At 44.5% G+C, this 18890-nt stretch overlaps 1 protein-coding gene across 1 annotated transcript; it reads left to right on the top strand.

The window, feature by feature from the left end:
• Positions 1-798: 798 nt before the first annotated feature.
• Positions 799-14755, top strand: LOC110531464 (albumin 1). Its single transcript, XM_036960902.1, has 14 exons — positions 799-1019; positions 3764-3896; positions 4381-4503; positions 4666-4754; positions 5161-5293; positions 5467-5564; positions 5675-5804; positions 6634-6854; positions 7048-7180; positions 7617-7720; positions 9215-9356; positions 12089-12312; positions 12512-12644; positions 14075-14755. The coding sequence occupies exons 1-14, from the start codon at positions 901-903 to the stop codon at positions 14117-14119; spliced, it is 1827 nt and encodes a 608-aa protein (XP_036816797.1). The 5' UTR covers positions 799-900; the 3' UTR covers positions 14120-14755.
• Positions 14756-18890: the final 4135 nt, after the last annotated feature.

Below are 18890 nucleotides of genomic sequence, written 5' to 3'. Positions count from 1 at the left end.
GTTAGATGGTGGGTTACCATGTGGACAGTTTGGAGACAGATTACCTGGTTAGATGGTGCAGGTTAGCATGGGGACAGTTAGGAGACATATTACCTGGTTAGATGGTGCAGGTTAGCATGGGGACAGTTTGGAGACATATTACCTGGTTAGATGGTGCAGGTTACCATGGGGATAGTTTGGAGACATATTACCTGGTTAGATGGTGCAGGTTATCATGGGGACAGTTTGGAGACATATTACCTGGTTAGATGGTGGGTTATCATGGGGACAGTTTGGAGACATATTACCTGGTTAGATGGTGCAGGTTATCATGGGGACAGTTTGGAGACATATTACCTGGTTAGATGGTGGGTTAGCATGTGGACAGTTTGGAGGCACAACGGACAGTGGACTTTGTCTTTCAGACCTTTATTTACTGACAGATCACTGTGTGCAAAGACCAGTTGTGAAACACAGTCCCAGGTCCAAATGAAAGAGAGGCAGAGAGAGAGAGAGAGAGAGAGAGAGAGAGAGAGAGAGAGAGAGAGAGAGAGAGAGAGAGAGAGAGGTGGGGAGAGAGAGAGAGAGAGAGGTGGGGAGAGAGAGAGAGAGAGAGGTGGGGAGAGAGAGAGAGAGAGAGGTGGGGAGAGAGAGAGAGAGAGAGGTGGGGAGAGAGAGAGAGAGGTGGGGAGAGAGAGAGAGAGAGAGAGAGAGAGAGAGAGAGAGAGAGAGAGAGAGAGAGAGAGAGAGAGAGAGAGAGAGAGAGAGAGAGAGAGAGGTCAGCTAATGATTGACAGATTCCACAATAGTATAAAGGAGCCCTGCATTTCTCCATTCCTCGGCTCAATCGCTAGATCCCGTCCTCCATCCATCCCTCCTTCTCTCCATCCATCCCTCCGTCCGTGCGCCTGTCCTTTCATCATGCAGTGGTTGTCTGTCTGCAGCCTGTTGGTGCTGCTGAGTGTGTCAGCCCGGTCTCAGGCTCAGAACCAGATCTGTACCATCTTCACGGAGGCCAAGGAAGATGGATTCAAATCTTTGTGAGTAGTGCAGCCTCATGTTGCAGGAGTAGATATGCCTCATACTGCAGTAGTAGATATGCCTCATATTGCAGTAGTAGTAGATATGCCTCATATTGCAGTAGTAGATATGCCTCATATTGCAGTAGTAGATATGCCTCATATTGCAGTAGTAGATATGCCTCATATTGCAGTAGTAGATATGCCTCATACTGCAGTAGTAGTAGATATGCCTCATACTGCAGTAGTAGATATGCCTCATACTGCAGTAGTAGATATGCCTCATATTGCAGTAGTAGATATGCCTCATATTGCAGTAGTAGATATGCCTCATACTGCAGTAGTAGTAGATATGCCTCACATTGCAGTAGTAGATATGCCTCATACTGCAGTAGTAGATATGCCTCATATTGCAGTAGTAGATATGCCTCATATTGCAGTAGTAGATATGCCTCATACTGCAGTAGTAGATATGCCTCATATTGCAGTAGTAGATATGCCTCATATTGCAGTAGTAGATATGCCTCATACTGCAGTAGTAGTAGATATGCCTCATACTGCAGTAGTAGTAGATATGCCTCATATTGCAGTAGTAGATATGCCTCATACTGCAGTAGTAGTAGATATGCCTCACATTGCAGTAGTAGATATGCCTCATACTGCAGTAGTAGATATGCCTCATACTGCAGTAGTAGTAGATATGCCTCATATTGCAGTAGTAGATATGCCTCATACTGCAGTAGTAGTAGATATGCCTCACATTGCAGTAGTAGATATGCCTCAAATTGCAGCAGTAGTTGCCATGCCTTATATTTCATTAGTAGGATGCCTCACATTGCAGTAGTAGATATGCCTCATACTGCAGTGGTAGCTTTGAGGCAAATTATGTGGCTATATTGAAGCAACATCTCAAGACATCAGTCAGGAAGTTGAAGCTTGGTCACAAATGGGTCTTCCAAATGGACAATGACCCCAAGCATGCTTCCAAACTTGTGGCAAAATGGCTTAAGGACAAGGTATTGGAGTGGCCATCACAAAGCCCTGACCTCAATCCTATTGACAAGGTGTGTGCAGAACTGAAAAAAAAAGCGTGCGCAAGCAAGGAGGGCAAGGAGGCCAATCACGATCAGACGCGATTCTGAAAATAAAGATATATTGGAGAGACAACATTAGAAAACTATGAGAATGCAGGGAAACTAAGTATAATCTGTAGAGCAGATTTTGAGAGAGCATTTCATACAGTACGCCTAGAATCTGTTTATAAGTGCCTGGATTTTTTCTACTTTATAGAATGTCTCATAAAATGGGTAGAAGTCATGTACAGTAAAATGATAAATAACGGTTACTTCTCTGAGAATTTTGAATTGTCAAGAGGCATAAAACAAGGTTGTCCTGTGTCACCATACCTATTTATTATGGCCATTGAATTGCTTTAAAAATCAGATCTAAATGATAACATTATTAAGGGGCAAATAAATGAAGGGATTAGAGACAAAATGATCAATGTACGCTGATGATTCTCTTTGAGTCCTCAATCTTCAACCTTGAAGGGCCACATTGAGGACCTGGATAATAAACCCAACTATGATAAGTGATAATATGATAATACTATATTAAGGATTGGGTCTCTAAAAGATGCAAACTTTAAAGTTTGGTGAAGTCGATGTGCTTGGTGTACATATCCCCGGGAAAAGTTGAGGGATCTTTGCAACTATTAACTTTGATCAAAAACAGCAAAATATATAGAATCTTGAAACTGTGGAAACAGCCATCCGTTTACGGGAAGATTACCCTGATAAATTCTCTAGTCATATCAAATCAAATCAAATGTATTTATATAGCCCTTCGTACATCAGCTGATATCTCAAAGTGCTGTACAGAAACCCAGCCTAAAACCCCAAACAGCAAGCAATGCAGGTGTAGAAGCACGGTGGCTAGGAAAAACTCCCTAGAAAAGGCCAAAACCTAGGAAGAAACCTAGAGAGGAACCAGGCTATGTGGGGTGGCCAGTCCTCTTCTGGCTGTGCCGGGTGGAGATTATAACAGAACATGGCCAAGATGTTCAAATGTTCATAAATGACCAGCATGGTCGAATAATAATAAGGCAGAACAGTTGAAACTGGAGCAGCAGCACGGCCAGGTGGACTGGGGACAGTCGCAGTTTACATATTTATTAATGGACTTATTGACTCCAAGGGAATCATTCTTCAAATCATGCGAGAAAATAATATTTCCCTTTATTTGGAATGGCAAACCAGATCAAATTAAATGAGCATATGTACATAACAAACATCAGTTTGGAGGGTTAAAACTATTCAATATTAAGGCATTAAACCTCTCTCTTAAAGCCTCCATTGTACCCCCGAAAATTCTAAATCCAAATTGGTTTTTTAGCAAGCTCCTGAGAGAGGACCGTCCTATGTTTAAGAGCTCTTTGCATTTTTGCTGATTAAAACCTTAGCTGTAAGTAGCAGTAGAAGTATTGTTGTCCGGGACGGAAGGGTAGGGAGAACAAGTATAAGAAAACATTTTTCTAGGCAAGTCAGTTAAGAACAAATTCTTCTTTACAATGACAGAAAGGTGGGTTAACTGCCTTGTTCAGGGGCAGAACGAAAGATTTGTCAGCTCGGGGATTCGATCCAGCAACCTTTCGGTTACTGGCCCAATGCTCTAACCACAAATAACAATGAGTTCAGTCAGTAAACTGCACTGTGTGTCCATGTTTTGGTTTAATGCACCATCTGACTGACTGTGCGTGCGTGTAGGATCCTTGTAGGGCTGGCTCAGAATCTTCCCGATAGTACGTTGGGTGACTTGGTGCCTCTCATCGCGGAGGCCTTAGCCATGGGCGTCAAATGCTGCTCAGACACTCCTCCAGAGGACTGCGACAGAGATGTGGTGAGAGACACCTATCATTTCATCATCCTGATCACACCTCATCATCCATATCACACCTCATCATCCTTATCACACCTCATCATCCTTATCATACCTCATCATCCTTATCATACCTCATCAACCTTATCACACCTCATCATCCTTATCACATCTCATCCTTATCATACCTCATCAACCTTATCACACCTCATCATCCTTATCACACCTCATCATCCTTATCACACCTCATCATCCTTATCACATCTCATCATCCTTATCACACCTCATCAACTTTACATTTAACATTTGTCCAGCCTGGCCAGGGGTAGGTAGGGGACAGAAGTATGGGTAGGTATGGAGTTGGGCATTAGTGACTAATGTTTCCAGTTTCAGTCTTTCAGTTGAAACTGTTCTGATATAATAGTTGGCTAAACGGTGTACTCCTATTTGTGTGTGTGTGTGTGTGTGCGTGCGTGCGTGCGTGCGTGCGTGTGTGTGTGTGCAGGCGGACCTGTTCCAGAGTGCGGTGTGTTCCTCTGAGACCCTGGTGGAGAAGAACCATCTGAAGATGTGCTGTGAGAAGACTGCCGCTGAGAGGACACACTGCTTCCTGGACCACAAGGCCAAGGTAGAATGGACCATCCCTCCCTCTGAGCCAGGTTTCCTATCTAGGTTTCTTCCTTCTGCTTGCTCTTTGGGGTGTAGACCGGGTTACTGGAAGTCAAAAAGGCTTTATGGATACATTTGACTGATTGATTGAGTGGTTGATTGATTGATTGATTGATTGTAGATTCCTCGGGACCTGTCCCTCAAAGCTGAGCTGCCCGCTGCAGACCAGTGTGAAGACTTCAAGAAGGACCACAAGGCTTTTGTTGGGAGGTAAGTGTCCACACTCGACTTGAGACCACACCATCGACTAGAGACCACACCATCGATTAGAGACCATCGACTTGAGACCATACCATCGACTAGAGACTACACCATCGATTAGAGACCATCGACTTGAGACTACACCATCGACTAGAGACCACACCATCGACTAGAGACCACACCATTGACTAGAGACCACACCATCGACCAGAGACCACACCATCGACTAGAGATTACACCATTGACTCCAGACCATCGACTAGAGACCATACCATCGACTAGAGACCATACCATCGACTAGAGACCATCGACTTGAGACCACACCAGCTAAAATACTGTGTTAGGCCGCTGAGCAGTATGGAGTGTTTTTCTGGAATTTACTGTGTGTGTGTGTGTGTGTGTGTGTGTGTTTCAGGTTCATCTTCAAGTTCTCCAAGAGTAACACGATGCTACAACCACATGTGATCCTGGCTATCGCCAAAGCTTATGGAGAGGTTCTGACTAGCTGTTGTGGAGAGGCTGAGGCCCAGACTTGCTTCGACACCAAGGTCAGGAGGCATCAGATCGCACCCTATTTTCTATACAGTACTCTACTTATGAGAGAATAGGGTGCCATTCAGGACGCAGTCTCTCTCTCAATTCATTTCAATAATATTTATTGGCATGGACAGATAAAGCACCTATATAGCCAACGTAAACATTCTCTCTCTCTCTTTTCCAGAAAGCTACTTTCCAACGCGCCGTCGGGAAACGCGTGACTGAACTCAGGGCCCTGTGCATCGTCCACAAGAAATATGGAGACCGCGTTGTCAAGGCCAAGTAGGACACGTCAATCTAAAATTCTATGGTTCTAAATTGGCTGAGAGCCAGGTGAGCCCGCCCTTGGGCCAGTCCCATTGGTTGACGCGTGTGTCTGTCTGTTCTAACAGGAAGCTGATCCAGTACAGTCAGAAGATGCCTCAGGCCTCTTTCCAGGAGATGGGAGGCATGGTAGACAAGATCGTAGCGACTGTTGCCCCCTGCTGCAGCGGAGACATGGTCACATGCATGAAGGAGAGGGTAAACTATGTCTTCTCTCTATTCCTCTCTTTTTATTGGTGGATTGCTCTTTTAGTTCCTCCTCTCTTTTAAAACTCTTTCATTTCCTCTCTGTTTACCCTTTAAACTTTCACTCTGTCTCTAAACTCTCAACCTCTCACCTCTTAGCCTCTCAGTCTCTCACCTCATCCTCTCACCTCTTAGCCTCTTACCTCTTAGCCTCTCACCTCTCATCCTCTCAGCCTCTCACCTCTTAAGCCTCTCACCTCTTAAGCCTCTCAGCTCTCACCTCTTAGCCTCTCACTTCTTAGCCTCTCACCTCTTAGCCTCTCACCTCTTAGCCTCTCACCTCTTAGCCTCTCACCTCTCAGCCTCTCACCTCTTAAGCCTCTCAGCTCTCACCTCTTAGCCTCTCACTTCTTAGCCTCTCAGCTCTCACTCTTTCAGCCTCTCACCTCTCACTCTCAGCCTCTCACCTCTCAGCCTCTCACTCTCACCTCTCAGCCTCTCACCTCTCAGCCTCTCACCCTCTCACCTCTCAGCCTCTCACCTCTCACTCTCACCTCTCACTCTCACCTCTCAGCCTATCACCTCTCAGCCTCTCACCTCTCACTCTCAGCCTCTCACCTCTCAGCCTCTCACTCTCAGCCTCTCGCCTCTCAGCCTCTCAGCCTCTCACCTCTCAGCCTCTCACTCTCAGCCTCTCACCTCTCAGCCTCTCACCTCTCAGCCTCTCACCTCTCACTCTCAGCCTCTCGCCTCTCAGCCTCTTTCTATTGGATGTGTGTCTGCATATACATGTATTTGTGTCCCAGACTCTTCCTGCCTGTGTGTGTATCCCCCCAAACAGAAGGCCCTGGTGGATGAGGTGTGTGCTGATAAGAGTGTGTTGTCTCGCGCGGCGGGTCTGTCTGCATGCTGTAAGGAGGATGCAGTACACAGAGGGTCCTGTGTTGAGGCCATGAAGCCAGACTCTAAGCCAGACGGTCTGTCTGAGCACTACGACGTTCACGCTGACATAGCAGCAGTCTGCCAGACCTTTACCAAGACCCCGGATGTAGCCATGGGGAAGTATGTACACACACACACACACACACACACACACACACACACACACACACACACACACACCTGGAAAAGCTGCCTATACACACAATTCTGACTTTGTATGGGGTGTTGCTATTGGCTAAACGACTGTGTACGGTCTGTTCTGATTGGCTGTCTGACTACTGACTCTCTGTATATGGTCTGTCCTGATCGGCAGGTTGGTGTATGAGATCTCAGTGCGTCACCCTGAGTCGTCTCAGCAGGTGATTCTGAGGTTCGCCAAGGAGGCTGAGCAGGCCTTGCTCCAGTGCTGTGACAAGGAGGACCATGCAGAGTGTGTCAGAACCGCTGTATGTATTAGCCATGTGTGGTTTCCATACTAACCCCAACCCAAGACCAATTCCCTTTGGGGACAACAAAGATTTCCACACTAACCCCAACCCAAGACCAATTCCCTTTGGGGACAAAAGGGAGGTGTCTTGTCTTCTCTTATCAGAAGACCTGGCTAGTTACACTATATATCAGTCTGTGATGTGTAACCTAGCTAGTTACACTATATATCAGTCTGTGATGTGTAACCTAGCTAGTTATACTATATATCAGTCTATGATGTGTAACCTTGCCTTGACCTGAATACTTGCATTAGCTCCCCTGAGCTAATAGCAGATAGTTGTTGGCTTTAACACAGCAGGCTAGCACTGAATTCCTAGTATTTTTAGACCATAATAATGGCCTCTGCCCTGTTATGTGGCATCATGCCAACTGTATGAACGGTTCTGTCCCCAGCTGGCAGGAAGTGATATTGATAAGAAGATCACTGATGAGACTGACTACTACAAGAAGATGTGTGCTGTTGAGACTGGCATGAACAATAACGCCTTTGAGAAGAGGTGAGGGGTCACGCTTTAACACAGAGATATTACCGTTCAGATGAGATTCATGTGGTATGAGATATTAACGGTCAGATGAGATTCATGTGGTATGAGATATTAACGTTCAGATGAGATTCATGTGGTATGAGATATTACCGTTCAGATGAGATTCATGTGGTATGAGATATTAACGGTCAGATGAGATTCATGTGGTATGAGATATTAACGGTCAGATGAGATTCATGTGGTATGAGATATTAACGGTCAGATGAGATTCATGTGGTATGAGATATTAACGGTCAGATGAGATTCATGTGGTATGAGATATTAACGGTCAGATGAGATTCATGTGGTATGAGATATTAACGGTCAGATGAGATTCATGTGGTATGAGATATTAACGGTCAGATGAGATTCATGTGGTATGAGATATTAACGGTCAGATGAGATTCATGTGGTATGAGATATTAACGGTCAGATGAGATTCATGTGGTATGAGATATTAACGGTCAGATGAGATTCATGTGGTATGAGATATTAACGGTCAGATGAGATTCATGTGGTATGAGATCTGAAACATCACACTTAGGCCTAACAACTTATGGGTGAATTGATCCTTACTTTATGGCTTACTAATCATTTATGAATGGTTTATTTTTAATACATTACTACTTAATGACTGATTAACAATCAACTCATGCTCCTCTTCCTCCTCCTCCACCTCTACCTCCTCTTCCTCCTCCTCTAACCATCCTCCTCCTACTCCTCCTCCTCCACCACATCCTACTCCTCCTCCTCCACCACATCCTACTCCTCCTCTACCACCTCCACCTCCTCCTCCTCTACCACCTCCTCCTCCTCCCACTCCACCTCCTACTCCTCCCACTCCACCTCCTACTCCTCCTCTACCACCTCCAACTCCTACTCCTCTACCACCTCCTCCTACTCCTCCTCCTCCACCACATCCTACTCCTCCTCTACCACCTCCACCTCCTCCTCCTCTACCACCTCCTCCTCCTCCCACTCCACCTCCTACTCCTCCCACTACACCTACTACTCCTCCTCCTTTACCACCTTCTCCCACTCCACCTCCTACTCTACCCCCTCCACCTACTCCTCCTCCTCTACCACCTCCTCCCACTCCTTCTCCACCTCCACATCCTACTCCTCCTCTACCACCTCCTCCTCCTCTACCACCTCCACCTCCTCCATCTCCTCCACCTCCACATCCTCCTCCTCCTCTACCTTCTCCTCCACCTCCTCCATCTCCTCTTCCTCCTCCACCTCCTCCACGTCCTCCACCTACTCCATCTCCTCTTCCTCCACCTCCTCCATCTCCTCTACCACCTCCTCCACCACCTCCACCTCTACCACCTCCTCCATCTCCTCCACCTCCTCTACCACCTCCTCCACCTCCATCTCCTCTACCACCTCCTCCACCTCCTCCTCCTCTACCACCTCCTCCATCTCCTCCACCTCCTCCTCTACCACCTCCTCCACCTCCTCCTTCAGTATGATGGTGCACTACACCAGGATAATGCCCCAGGCCTCCTTCGACCAGCTCCACATAGTGTCAGAGAGGGTGCATGATGTTCTCCATGACTGCTGCAAGGACGAGCCAGGCCACTTCATCCTGCCTTGTGCAGAGGAGAAGGTCTGACACACACACACACACACACACACACACACACACATACACACACACACACACACACACACACACACACACACACACACACACACACATCCTCCCTACCCCCTCCCTCCACTACCCCCTCCTTCCACTACCCCCTCCCTCCACTACCCCCTCCCTACCTTTCCCTCCACTACACCCTCTTTCCCTCCACTACATCCTCCCTACCTTATCCTCCGCTACCCCCTCCCTCCACTACCCCCTCCCTCCACGTCTCTCTAGATATGTCACATCCTCTCATATTAAATCACTCTGCTCTTCCCAGTGTTGACCCCTCCCCTTTCTGTTTCTGTCACCACAGCTGACCAACACCATATACTCTACTGTACTCTGCTGTACTCTACTCTACTCTCCTGTACTCTACTGTACTCTACTCTACTGTACTGTACTGTAATCTACTGTACTCTACTGTACTGTAATCTACTGTACTCTACTGTAATCTACTGTACTCTACTCTACTGTACTGTACTGTAATCTACTGTACTCTACTGTACTGTAATCTACTGTACTCTACTGTAATCTGCTGTACTCTACTCTACTCTCCTGTACTCTACTGTACTCTACTCTACTGTACTGTACTGTAATCTACTGTACTCTACTGTACTGTAATCTACTGTACTCTACTGTAATCTACTGTACTCTACTCTACTGTACTCTACTGTACTGTACTGTATTCTACTGTACTCTATTGTACTGTAATCTACTGTACTCTACTCTACTGTAATCTACTGTACTATACTGTACTCTACTGTACTCTCCTGTACTGTACTGTACTCTACTGTACTGCCCTCTACTGTACTGTGCTCTACTCTACTGTACTCTACTGTACTGTAATCTACTGTACTCTACTGTAATCTACTGTACTCTACTCTACTGTACTCTACTGTACTGTACTGTAATCTACTGTACTCTACTGTACTGTAATCTACTGTACTCTACTCTACTGTACTATACTGTACTCTACTGTCCTCTACTGTACTGTGCTCTTCTCTACTCTACTGTACTGTGCTCTACTCTGCATTACCCATGTGTCCTCTACTGTACTGTGCTCTACTGTCCTCTACTGTACTGTGCTCTTCTCTACTCTACTGTACTGTCCTCTACTCTACTCTGCATTACCCATGTGTCCTCTACTCTACTCTGCATTACCCATGTGTCCTCTACTCTACTCTGCATTACCCATGTGTCCTCTACTCTACTCTGCATTACCCATGTGTCCTCTCCTCCACGCTGCATTACCCATGTGTCCTCTCCTCTACTCTGCATTACCCATGTGTCCTCTACTCTACTCTGCATTACCCATGTGTCCTCTACTCTACTCTGCATTACCCATGTGTCCTCTACTCTACTCTGCATTACCCACGTGTCCTCTCCTCTACTCTGCATTACCCATGTGTCCTCTCCTCCACGCTGCATTACCCATGTGTCCTCTCCTCTACTCTGCATTACCCATGTGTCCTCTACTCTACTCTGCATTACCCATGTGTCCTCTACTCTACTCTGCATTACCCATGTGTCCTCTACTCTACTCTGCATTACCCATGTGTCCTCTCCTCTACTCTGCATTACCAATGTGTCCTCTCCTCTACTCTACTCTGCATTACCCATGTGTCCTCTCCTCTACGCTGCATTACCCATGTGTCCTCTTCTCTCCTCTGCATTACCCATGTGTCCTCTCCTCTACTCTGCATTACCCATGTGTCCTCTCCTCTACTCTGCATTACCCATGTGTCCTCTCCTCTACTCTGCATTACCCATGTGTCCTCTCCTCTACTCTGCATTACCCATGTGTCCTCTCCTCTCCTCTGCATTACCCATGTGTCCTCTACTCTACTCTGCATTACCCATGTGTCCTCTACTCTACTCTGCATTACCCATGTGTCCTCTACTCTACTCTGCATTACCCATGTGTCCTCTCCTCTACTCTGCATTACCCATGTGTCCTCTACTCTACGCTGCATTACCCATGTGTCCTCTACTCTACTCTGCATTACCCATGTGTTCTCTACTCTACTCTGCATTACCCATGTGTCCTCTCCTCTACTCTGCATTACCCATGTGTCCTCTCCTCTACGCTGCATTACCCATGTGTCCTCTACTCTACTCTACATTACCCATGTGTCCTCTACTCTGCATTACCCATGTGTCCTCTCCTCTACGCTGCATTACCCATGTGTCCTCTCCTCTACGCTGCATTACCCATGTGTCCTCTCCTCTACTCTGCATTACCCATGTGTCCTCTACTCTACTCTGCATTACCCATGTGTCCTCTACTCTACTCTGCATTACCCATGTGTTCTCTACTCTACTCTGCATTACCCATGTGTCCTCTCCTCTACTCTGCATTACCCATGTGTCCTCTCCTCTACGCTGCATTACCCATGTGTCCTCTACTCTACTCTACATTACCCATGTGTCCTCTACTCTGCATTACCCATGTGTCCTCTCCTCTACGCTGCATTACCCATGTGTCCTCTCCTCTACTCTGCATTACCCATGTGTCCTCTCCTCTACGCTGCATTACCCATGTGTCCTCTACTCTACTCTACATTACCCATGTGTCCTCTACTCTACCCTGCATTACCCATGTGTCCTCTCCTCTACTCTGCATTACCCATGTGTCCTCTCCTCCACGCTGCATTACCCATGTGTCCTCTCCTCTACTCTGCATTACCCATGTGTCCTCTCCACAGCTGACCGATGCCATCGACGCCACATGTGAGGACTACGACCCCTCCAGCATTAACCCCCGCATCGCCCACTGCTGCAACCAGTCCTACTCCATGAGGAGACCCTGTATCCTGGCCATCCAGCCTGACACGGAGTTCATGCCCCCAGAGCTGGATGCCAGCAACTTCCACATGGGCCCTGAGCTCTGCACCAAGGACAGCAAGGAGCTGCTGCTCTCTGGGAAGAAGTGAGATATATTACCAACGCACTGTGAATAAACACGTGGGCACAAATTAAACACACGTAGGCATGAAACTAACACACACACACACGAGCTCACACATACACACACTCCAACAACAACAAAAATTAATGTGTGTGTGTGTGTGTGTGTGTGTGTGTGTGTGTGTGTGTGTGTGTGTGTGTGTGTGTGTGTGTGTCCTCAGACTACTGTATGGTGTGGTCAGACATAAGACCACCATCACTGAGGAGCAGCTGAAGTCCATCTCTACTAAATATCACAGTATGAAGGAGAAGTGCTGTGCTGCTGAGGACCAAGCAGCATGCTTCACTGAGGAGGTAAACACTCACCGCTCAACACGGTTCAAACCCTTTCATCCTCATTAAGAGAGGTGGTACAGAACAGTAGAGAGAGAACATCATGTCTCATTAAGAGAGGTGGTACAGAACAGTAGAGAGAACATCATGTTTCATTAAGAGAGGTGGTACAGAACAGTAGAGAGAACATCATGTCTCATTAAGAGAGGTGATACAGAACAGTAGAGAGAACATCATGTTTCATTAAGAGAGGTGGTACAGAACAGTAGAGAGAGAACATCATGTCTCATTAAGAGAGGTGGTACAGAACAGTAGAGAGAACATCATGTCTCATTAAGAGAGGTGATACAGAACAGTAGAGAGAACATCATGTTTCATTAAGAGAGGTGGTACAGAACAGTAGAGAGAGAACATCATGTCTCATTAAGAGAGGTGGTACAGAACAGTAGAGAGAACATCATGTTTCATTAAGAGAGGTGGTACAGAACAGTAGAGAGAACATCATGTCTCATTAAGAGAGGTGATACAGAACAGTAGAGAGAACATCATGTTTCATTAAGAGAGGTGGTACAGAACAGTAGAGAGAGAACATCATGTTTCATTAAGAGAGGTGGTACAGAACAGTAGAGAGAGAACATCATGTCTCATTAAGAGAGGTGATACAGAACAGTAGAGAGAACATCATGTTTCATTAAGAGAGGTGGTACAGAACAGTAGAGAGAGAACATCATGTTTCATTAAGAGAGGTGGTACAGAACAGTAGAGAGAGAACATCATGTCTCATTAAGAGAGGTGATACAGAACAGTAGAGAGAGAACATCATGTTTCATTAAGAGAGGTGATACAGAACAGTAGAGAGAACATCATGTTTCATTAAGAGAGGTGGCACAGAACAGTAGAGAGAGAACATCATGTCTCATTAAGAGAGGTGGTACAGAACAGTAGAGAGAACATCATGTTTCATTAAGAGAGGTGATACAGAACAGTAGAGAGAGAACATCATGTTTCATTAAGAGAGGTGGTACAGAACAGTAGAGAGAGAACATCATGTTTCATTAAGAGAGGTGGTACAGAACAGTAGAGAGAACATCATGTCTCATTAAGAGAGGTGGTACAGAACAGTAGAGAGAGAACATCATGTTTCATTAAGAGAGGTGATACAGAACAGTAGAGAGAGAACATCATGTCTCATTAAGAGAGGTGATACAGAACAGTAGAGAGAACATCATGTTTCATTAAGAGAGGTGGTACAGAACAGTAGAGAGAGAACATCATGTCTCATTAAGAGAGGTGATACAGAACAGTAGAGAGAGAACATCATGTTTCATTAAGAGAGGTGGTACAGAACAGTAGAGAGAGAACATCATGTTTCATTAAGAGAGGTGGTACAGAACAGTAAAGAGAGAACATTAATTGATTCTAACAACTGATCACCTTGTTTTCTCCTACAGGCACCCAAGCTGGTTGCTGAGAGTGCAGAGCTGGTCAAGGCTTAAGATAGAATTGTGATGATTTTAATTTCAAAAGATGAACTGATGATTTAAAAAAAATAAAAATAATAAAGGTTCTGTCTGTATCGATCCATCTACCTCCCCAGCCTACATTTACACCATGGTGACCTCATCCTCCTATCCACAACGTCTTGTCATCCACTCATAAGTCTGTCTATCAGTGATCTGTGATCGACTCATAAGTCTGTCTATCAGTGATCTGTGATTGACTCATAAGTCTGTCTATCAGTGATCTGTGATCGACTCATAAGTCTGTCTATCAGTGATCTGTGATCGACTCATAAGTCTGTCTTTCAGTGATCTGTGATTGACTCATAAGTCTGTCTATCAGTGATCTGTGATTGACTCATAAGTCTGTCTATCAGTGATCTGTGATTGACTCATAAGTCTGTCTATCAGTGATCTGTGATTGACTCATAAGTCTGTCTATCAGTGATCTGTGATTGACTCATAAGTCTGTCTATCAGTGATCTGTGATTGACTCATAAGCCTTACAGCCTACCCTCATCAAACCTCTATCTGGGATGAATCACGCCGCTGGTTAATTTCTGATAGACATGAATGACTCCTGTCAATCAAATACACATGAATAACTGAATAAAGTCATGTTTATCAACTGTATTACTGCCGTGGATATTTATTAATTATGTGTTTGGAGGATTCTCAAGACTTTAATACTTGTCCATGCGTTGGTTTCTTTATGACTATATCACAATTTTAAACCCATGAGTTTTCTTACAACTGTTTATGAATTATTTGTGTCTTTACATTGTGTTTTATTAACAGTTGATGAACTAAGTATAAATCCTTCATAAACCCTTTATGAGGGCAACGTTAATGGAAAGAGTTGCAAATATTTTTTTTTTTCCGAAATTCTTAGCTTTCTCTCTCTCTCTCTCTCTCCATGGCTCCCTCCTCACTAAAAGAGAAACATATTGACACATTTCATCTGAATAATTCACAACGCAATAAATAAAAGTAGTGATGAAGTCAATCTCTCCTTCAATTTAAACCAGGAGAGATAAACATGCATATTATTAATGTTAGTTCTCTGTGTACATCCAAGGGCCAGCCGTGCTGCCCTGTTCTGAGACAATTGCAATTTTCCTAAGTCCTTTTTTGTGGCACCTGACCACACGGCTGAACAGTAGTCAAGGTGCAACAAATCTAGGGCCTGTAGGACCTGCCTTGTTGATAGTGTTGTTAAGAAGGTAGAATCTAGGGCCTGTAGGACCTGCCTTGTTGATAGTGTTGTTAAGAAGGTAGAAACTATGGCCTGTAGGACCTGCCTTGTTGATAGTGCTGTTAAGAAGGTAGAAACTATGGCCTGTAGGACCTGCCTTGTTGATAGTGTTGTTAAGAAGGTAGAAACTATGGCCTGTAGGACCTGCCTTGTTGATAGTGCTGTTAAGAAGGTAGAAACTATGGCCTGTAGGACCTGCCTTGTTGATAGTGTTGTTAAGAAGGTAGAAACTAGGGTCTGTAGGACCTGTCTTGTTGATAGTGTTGTTAAGAAGGTAGAAACTAGGGCCTGTAGGACCTGCCTTGTTGATAGTGTTGTTAAGAAGGTAGAATCTAGGGCCTGTAGGACCTGCCTTGTTGATAGTGTTGTTAAGAAGGTAGAATCTAGGGCCTGTAGGACCTGCCTTGTTGATAGTGTTGTTAAGAAGGTAGAAACTAGGGCCTGTAGGACCTGCCTTGTTGATAGTGTTGTTAAGAAGGTAGAATCTAGGGCCTGTAGGACCTGCCTTGTTGATAGTGTTGTTAAGAAGGTAGAATCTAGGGCCTGTAGGACCTGCCTTGTTGATAGTGTTGTTAAGAAGGTAGAAACTAGGGCCTGTAGGACCTGCCTTGTTGATAGTGCTGTTAAGAAGGTAGAATCTAGGGCCTGTAGGACCTGCCTTGTTGATAGTGTTGTTAAGAAGGTAGAAACTAGGGCCTGTAGGACCTGCCTTGTTGATAGTGTTGTTAAGAAGGTAGAATCTAGGGCCTGTAGGACCTGCCTTGTTGATAGTGTTGTTAAGAAGGTAGAAACTAGGGCCTGTAGGACCTGCCTTGTTGATAGTGTTGTTAAGAAGGTAGAAACTAGGGCCTGTAGGACCTGCCTTGTTGATAGTGTTGTTAAGAAGGTAGAATCTAGGGCCTGTAGGACCTGCCTTGTTGATAGTGTTGTTAAGAAGGTAGAAACTAGGGCCTGTAGGACCTGCCTTGTTGATAGTGTTGTTAAGAAGGTAGAAACTAGGGCCTGTAGGACCTGCCTTGTTGATAGTGTTGTTAAGAAGGTAGAAACTAGGGCCTGTAGGACCTGCCTTGTTGATAGTGTTGTTAAGAAGGTAGAGCAGCGCTTTATTATAGACAGACTTCTCTCCATCCTAGATACTGTTGTATCAATATGTTTTGACCATGACAGTTTACAATCTAACATTTCAACTTGCTCAATTTCCAAATTTAAGTCGAGGTTTAGGGTTTAGTGAATGTTTTGTTCCAAATACAGATGCTTTCAGTTTAAGAAATATTTAGGGCCAATTTATTCCTTGCCACCCATTCTGAAACTAACTGCAGCTCTTTGTTGAGTGTTGCAGTTATTTCAGTCGCTGTAGTAACTGACGTGTATAGTGTTGAGTCATCCGCATACATAGAAACTCTGGCTTTACTCAAAGTCAGTTGCATGTCGTTAGTAAAAATAGAAAAAAGAAAAGGGCCTAAACAGCTACCCTGGGGAATTCCTGATTCTAATTGGATGATATTTGAGAGGCTTCCATTAAAGAACACCCTCTGTGTTCTGTTGGACAAGTAACTCTTTATCCACATTATAGCCGGGGATGTAAAGCCATAACACATACGTTTTTCCAGCAGCAGACTATGATCAATAATGTGAAAAAGCTTCACTGAAGTCTAACAAGACAGCCCCCACAATAATTTTATCATCAATATCTCTCAGCCAATCATCCGTCATGTCCATTAACAGTGACTGGAGTCAAATAATCAACACTAGTTCATATTAATTCAACAGATCGTGGTCAGTAAACCCATGGAATATGGTGTTAATAAAATGTACATACAAATATATTAGCAAGTACAAATTACAAGTGCATAACTATATTGTAATTTTCCATTAAGAATAATTGTTGGGAAAAGTATTTGTATCGTTTTTGTTGCAATGTTTTCATTAACCATGTCCAATATTTTATTGGCAATATTAAGAAAAAGCCTCATGTTGATGTTGGTCACATCACTGCTAACTAACGTGAGCTAGTCAATGCTGCGCACAATGTGCAGTTCCAAAACCATCCAACAGGTGGCAGCCTAGACCACAAATTAATGTTTTGCATTAAATAATGTTGTAGTTAGGTGCAATATAGCAGGATTGGGATTGTAGGCTGCCAACCTTGATTATGATGGAATTGTATAAACTCAGATTAGCAGAAGGCATGGAATATAACTGTAGAGTGTGTGTGTGGGGGGGGGGGGGGGTTAGTTAGTGATACTTGTTGGTTAGTTAGTGATACTTGTTGGTTAGTTAGTGATACTTGTTGGTTAGTTAGTGATACTTGTTGGTTAGTTAGTGATACTTGTTGGTTAGTTAGTGATACGTGTTGGTTAGTTAGTGATACTTGTTGGTTAGTCAGTAATACTTGTTGGTTAGTCAGTGATACTTGTTGGTTAGTCAGTGATACTTGTTGGTTAGTCAGTGATACTTGTCGAATGGTGAACATAGCTCCAAAAGTTGGATTCAGTGTCCAGATAATCAATTACTGTCAAAACCCTGCTCATAAAATTGGCTAGGTAGCTAATGTTAGCAGCACTGCTAGCTGGACTGTGTAGTCCCTAACATTCCACTTTGACATTGCTCATCCAAATATTTATATATTCTTAATTACATTCCTTGACTTTAGATTGTGTGTATTGTTAGATATTACTGCACTGTTGGTGCTATAAACACAAGCATTTCGCTAAACACATGTATGTGAAAAATAAAATTTGATTTGATATAGTTTAATGTTATCTGTCAGTACGGTTTTGAGTCAACATGTTGAAATGTAAATTATTCTAATCTGGTTTACTGTGAGGTCAATAACTCTGAATAGCATCAACATGGGCTAACAAAATGTGTTTACAGTAGTAGTGTAAGTAGACCGTCCCCTCGCCCATACCCGGGCGCGAACTAGGGACCTTCTGCACACATCAACAGTCACCCTCGAAGCATCGTTACCCATCGCTCCACAAAAGCCGCGGCCTTTGCAGAGCAAGGGGAACTACTACTTCAAGGTCTCAGAGCAAGTGACGTCACTGATTGAAACGCTATTTAGCGCCCACGCTAACTAAGCTAGCCGTTTCACATCCGTTACAGTAGCAAGAGAACACAGTTTACCTCCAGTTCTCCATCTTTGCGCTCTCTCCCTCAGAGAACGAACAGTCGCGTGCGCGTGCCGACATTTCTTTGGATGAATCATAAATGTCTTGGAAAAGCACTTTGACTCCGCCTCCTAAAGTGCCACCTTACACAGAAATGCTGCTTTTAGGCAGCACTAAAAAGGGCAGGACAGGTTCATTCATGATTGGAGTATTCATTGCGGTGTGAAATACAGTGTAGACTCGTTGGTTTTACACCATCCCAGCAGGGAAAAAGACTCTCAGGGCTGAGACAAAATCATTCGGGGCTAAACACCCGAAATCCCAGGTCTGGTGACTTCAAATGGCCCAAACATTGACGTCTCTAAATTTCATATTTTCAACTTTCATTCAAAACCGAAAA

Source organism: Oncorhynchus mykiss, chromosome 23 (genome assembly GCF_013265735.2).
Source record: "Oncorhynchus mykiss isolate Arlee chromosome 23, USDA_OmykA_1.1, whole genome shotgun sequence".
Taxonomy (NCBI): Eukaryota; Metazoa; Chordata; class Actinopteri; order Salmoniformes; family Salmonidae; genus Oncorhynchus; species Oncorhynchus mykiss.
The sequence above is the reverse complement of the archived record's forward strand: the minus strand, read 5'-3'. Positions and strand labels throughout refer to the sequence as shown.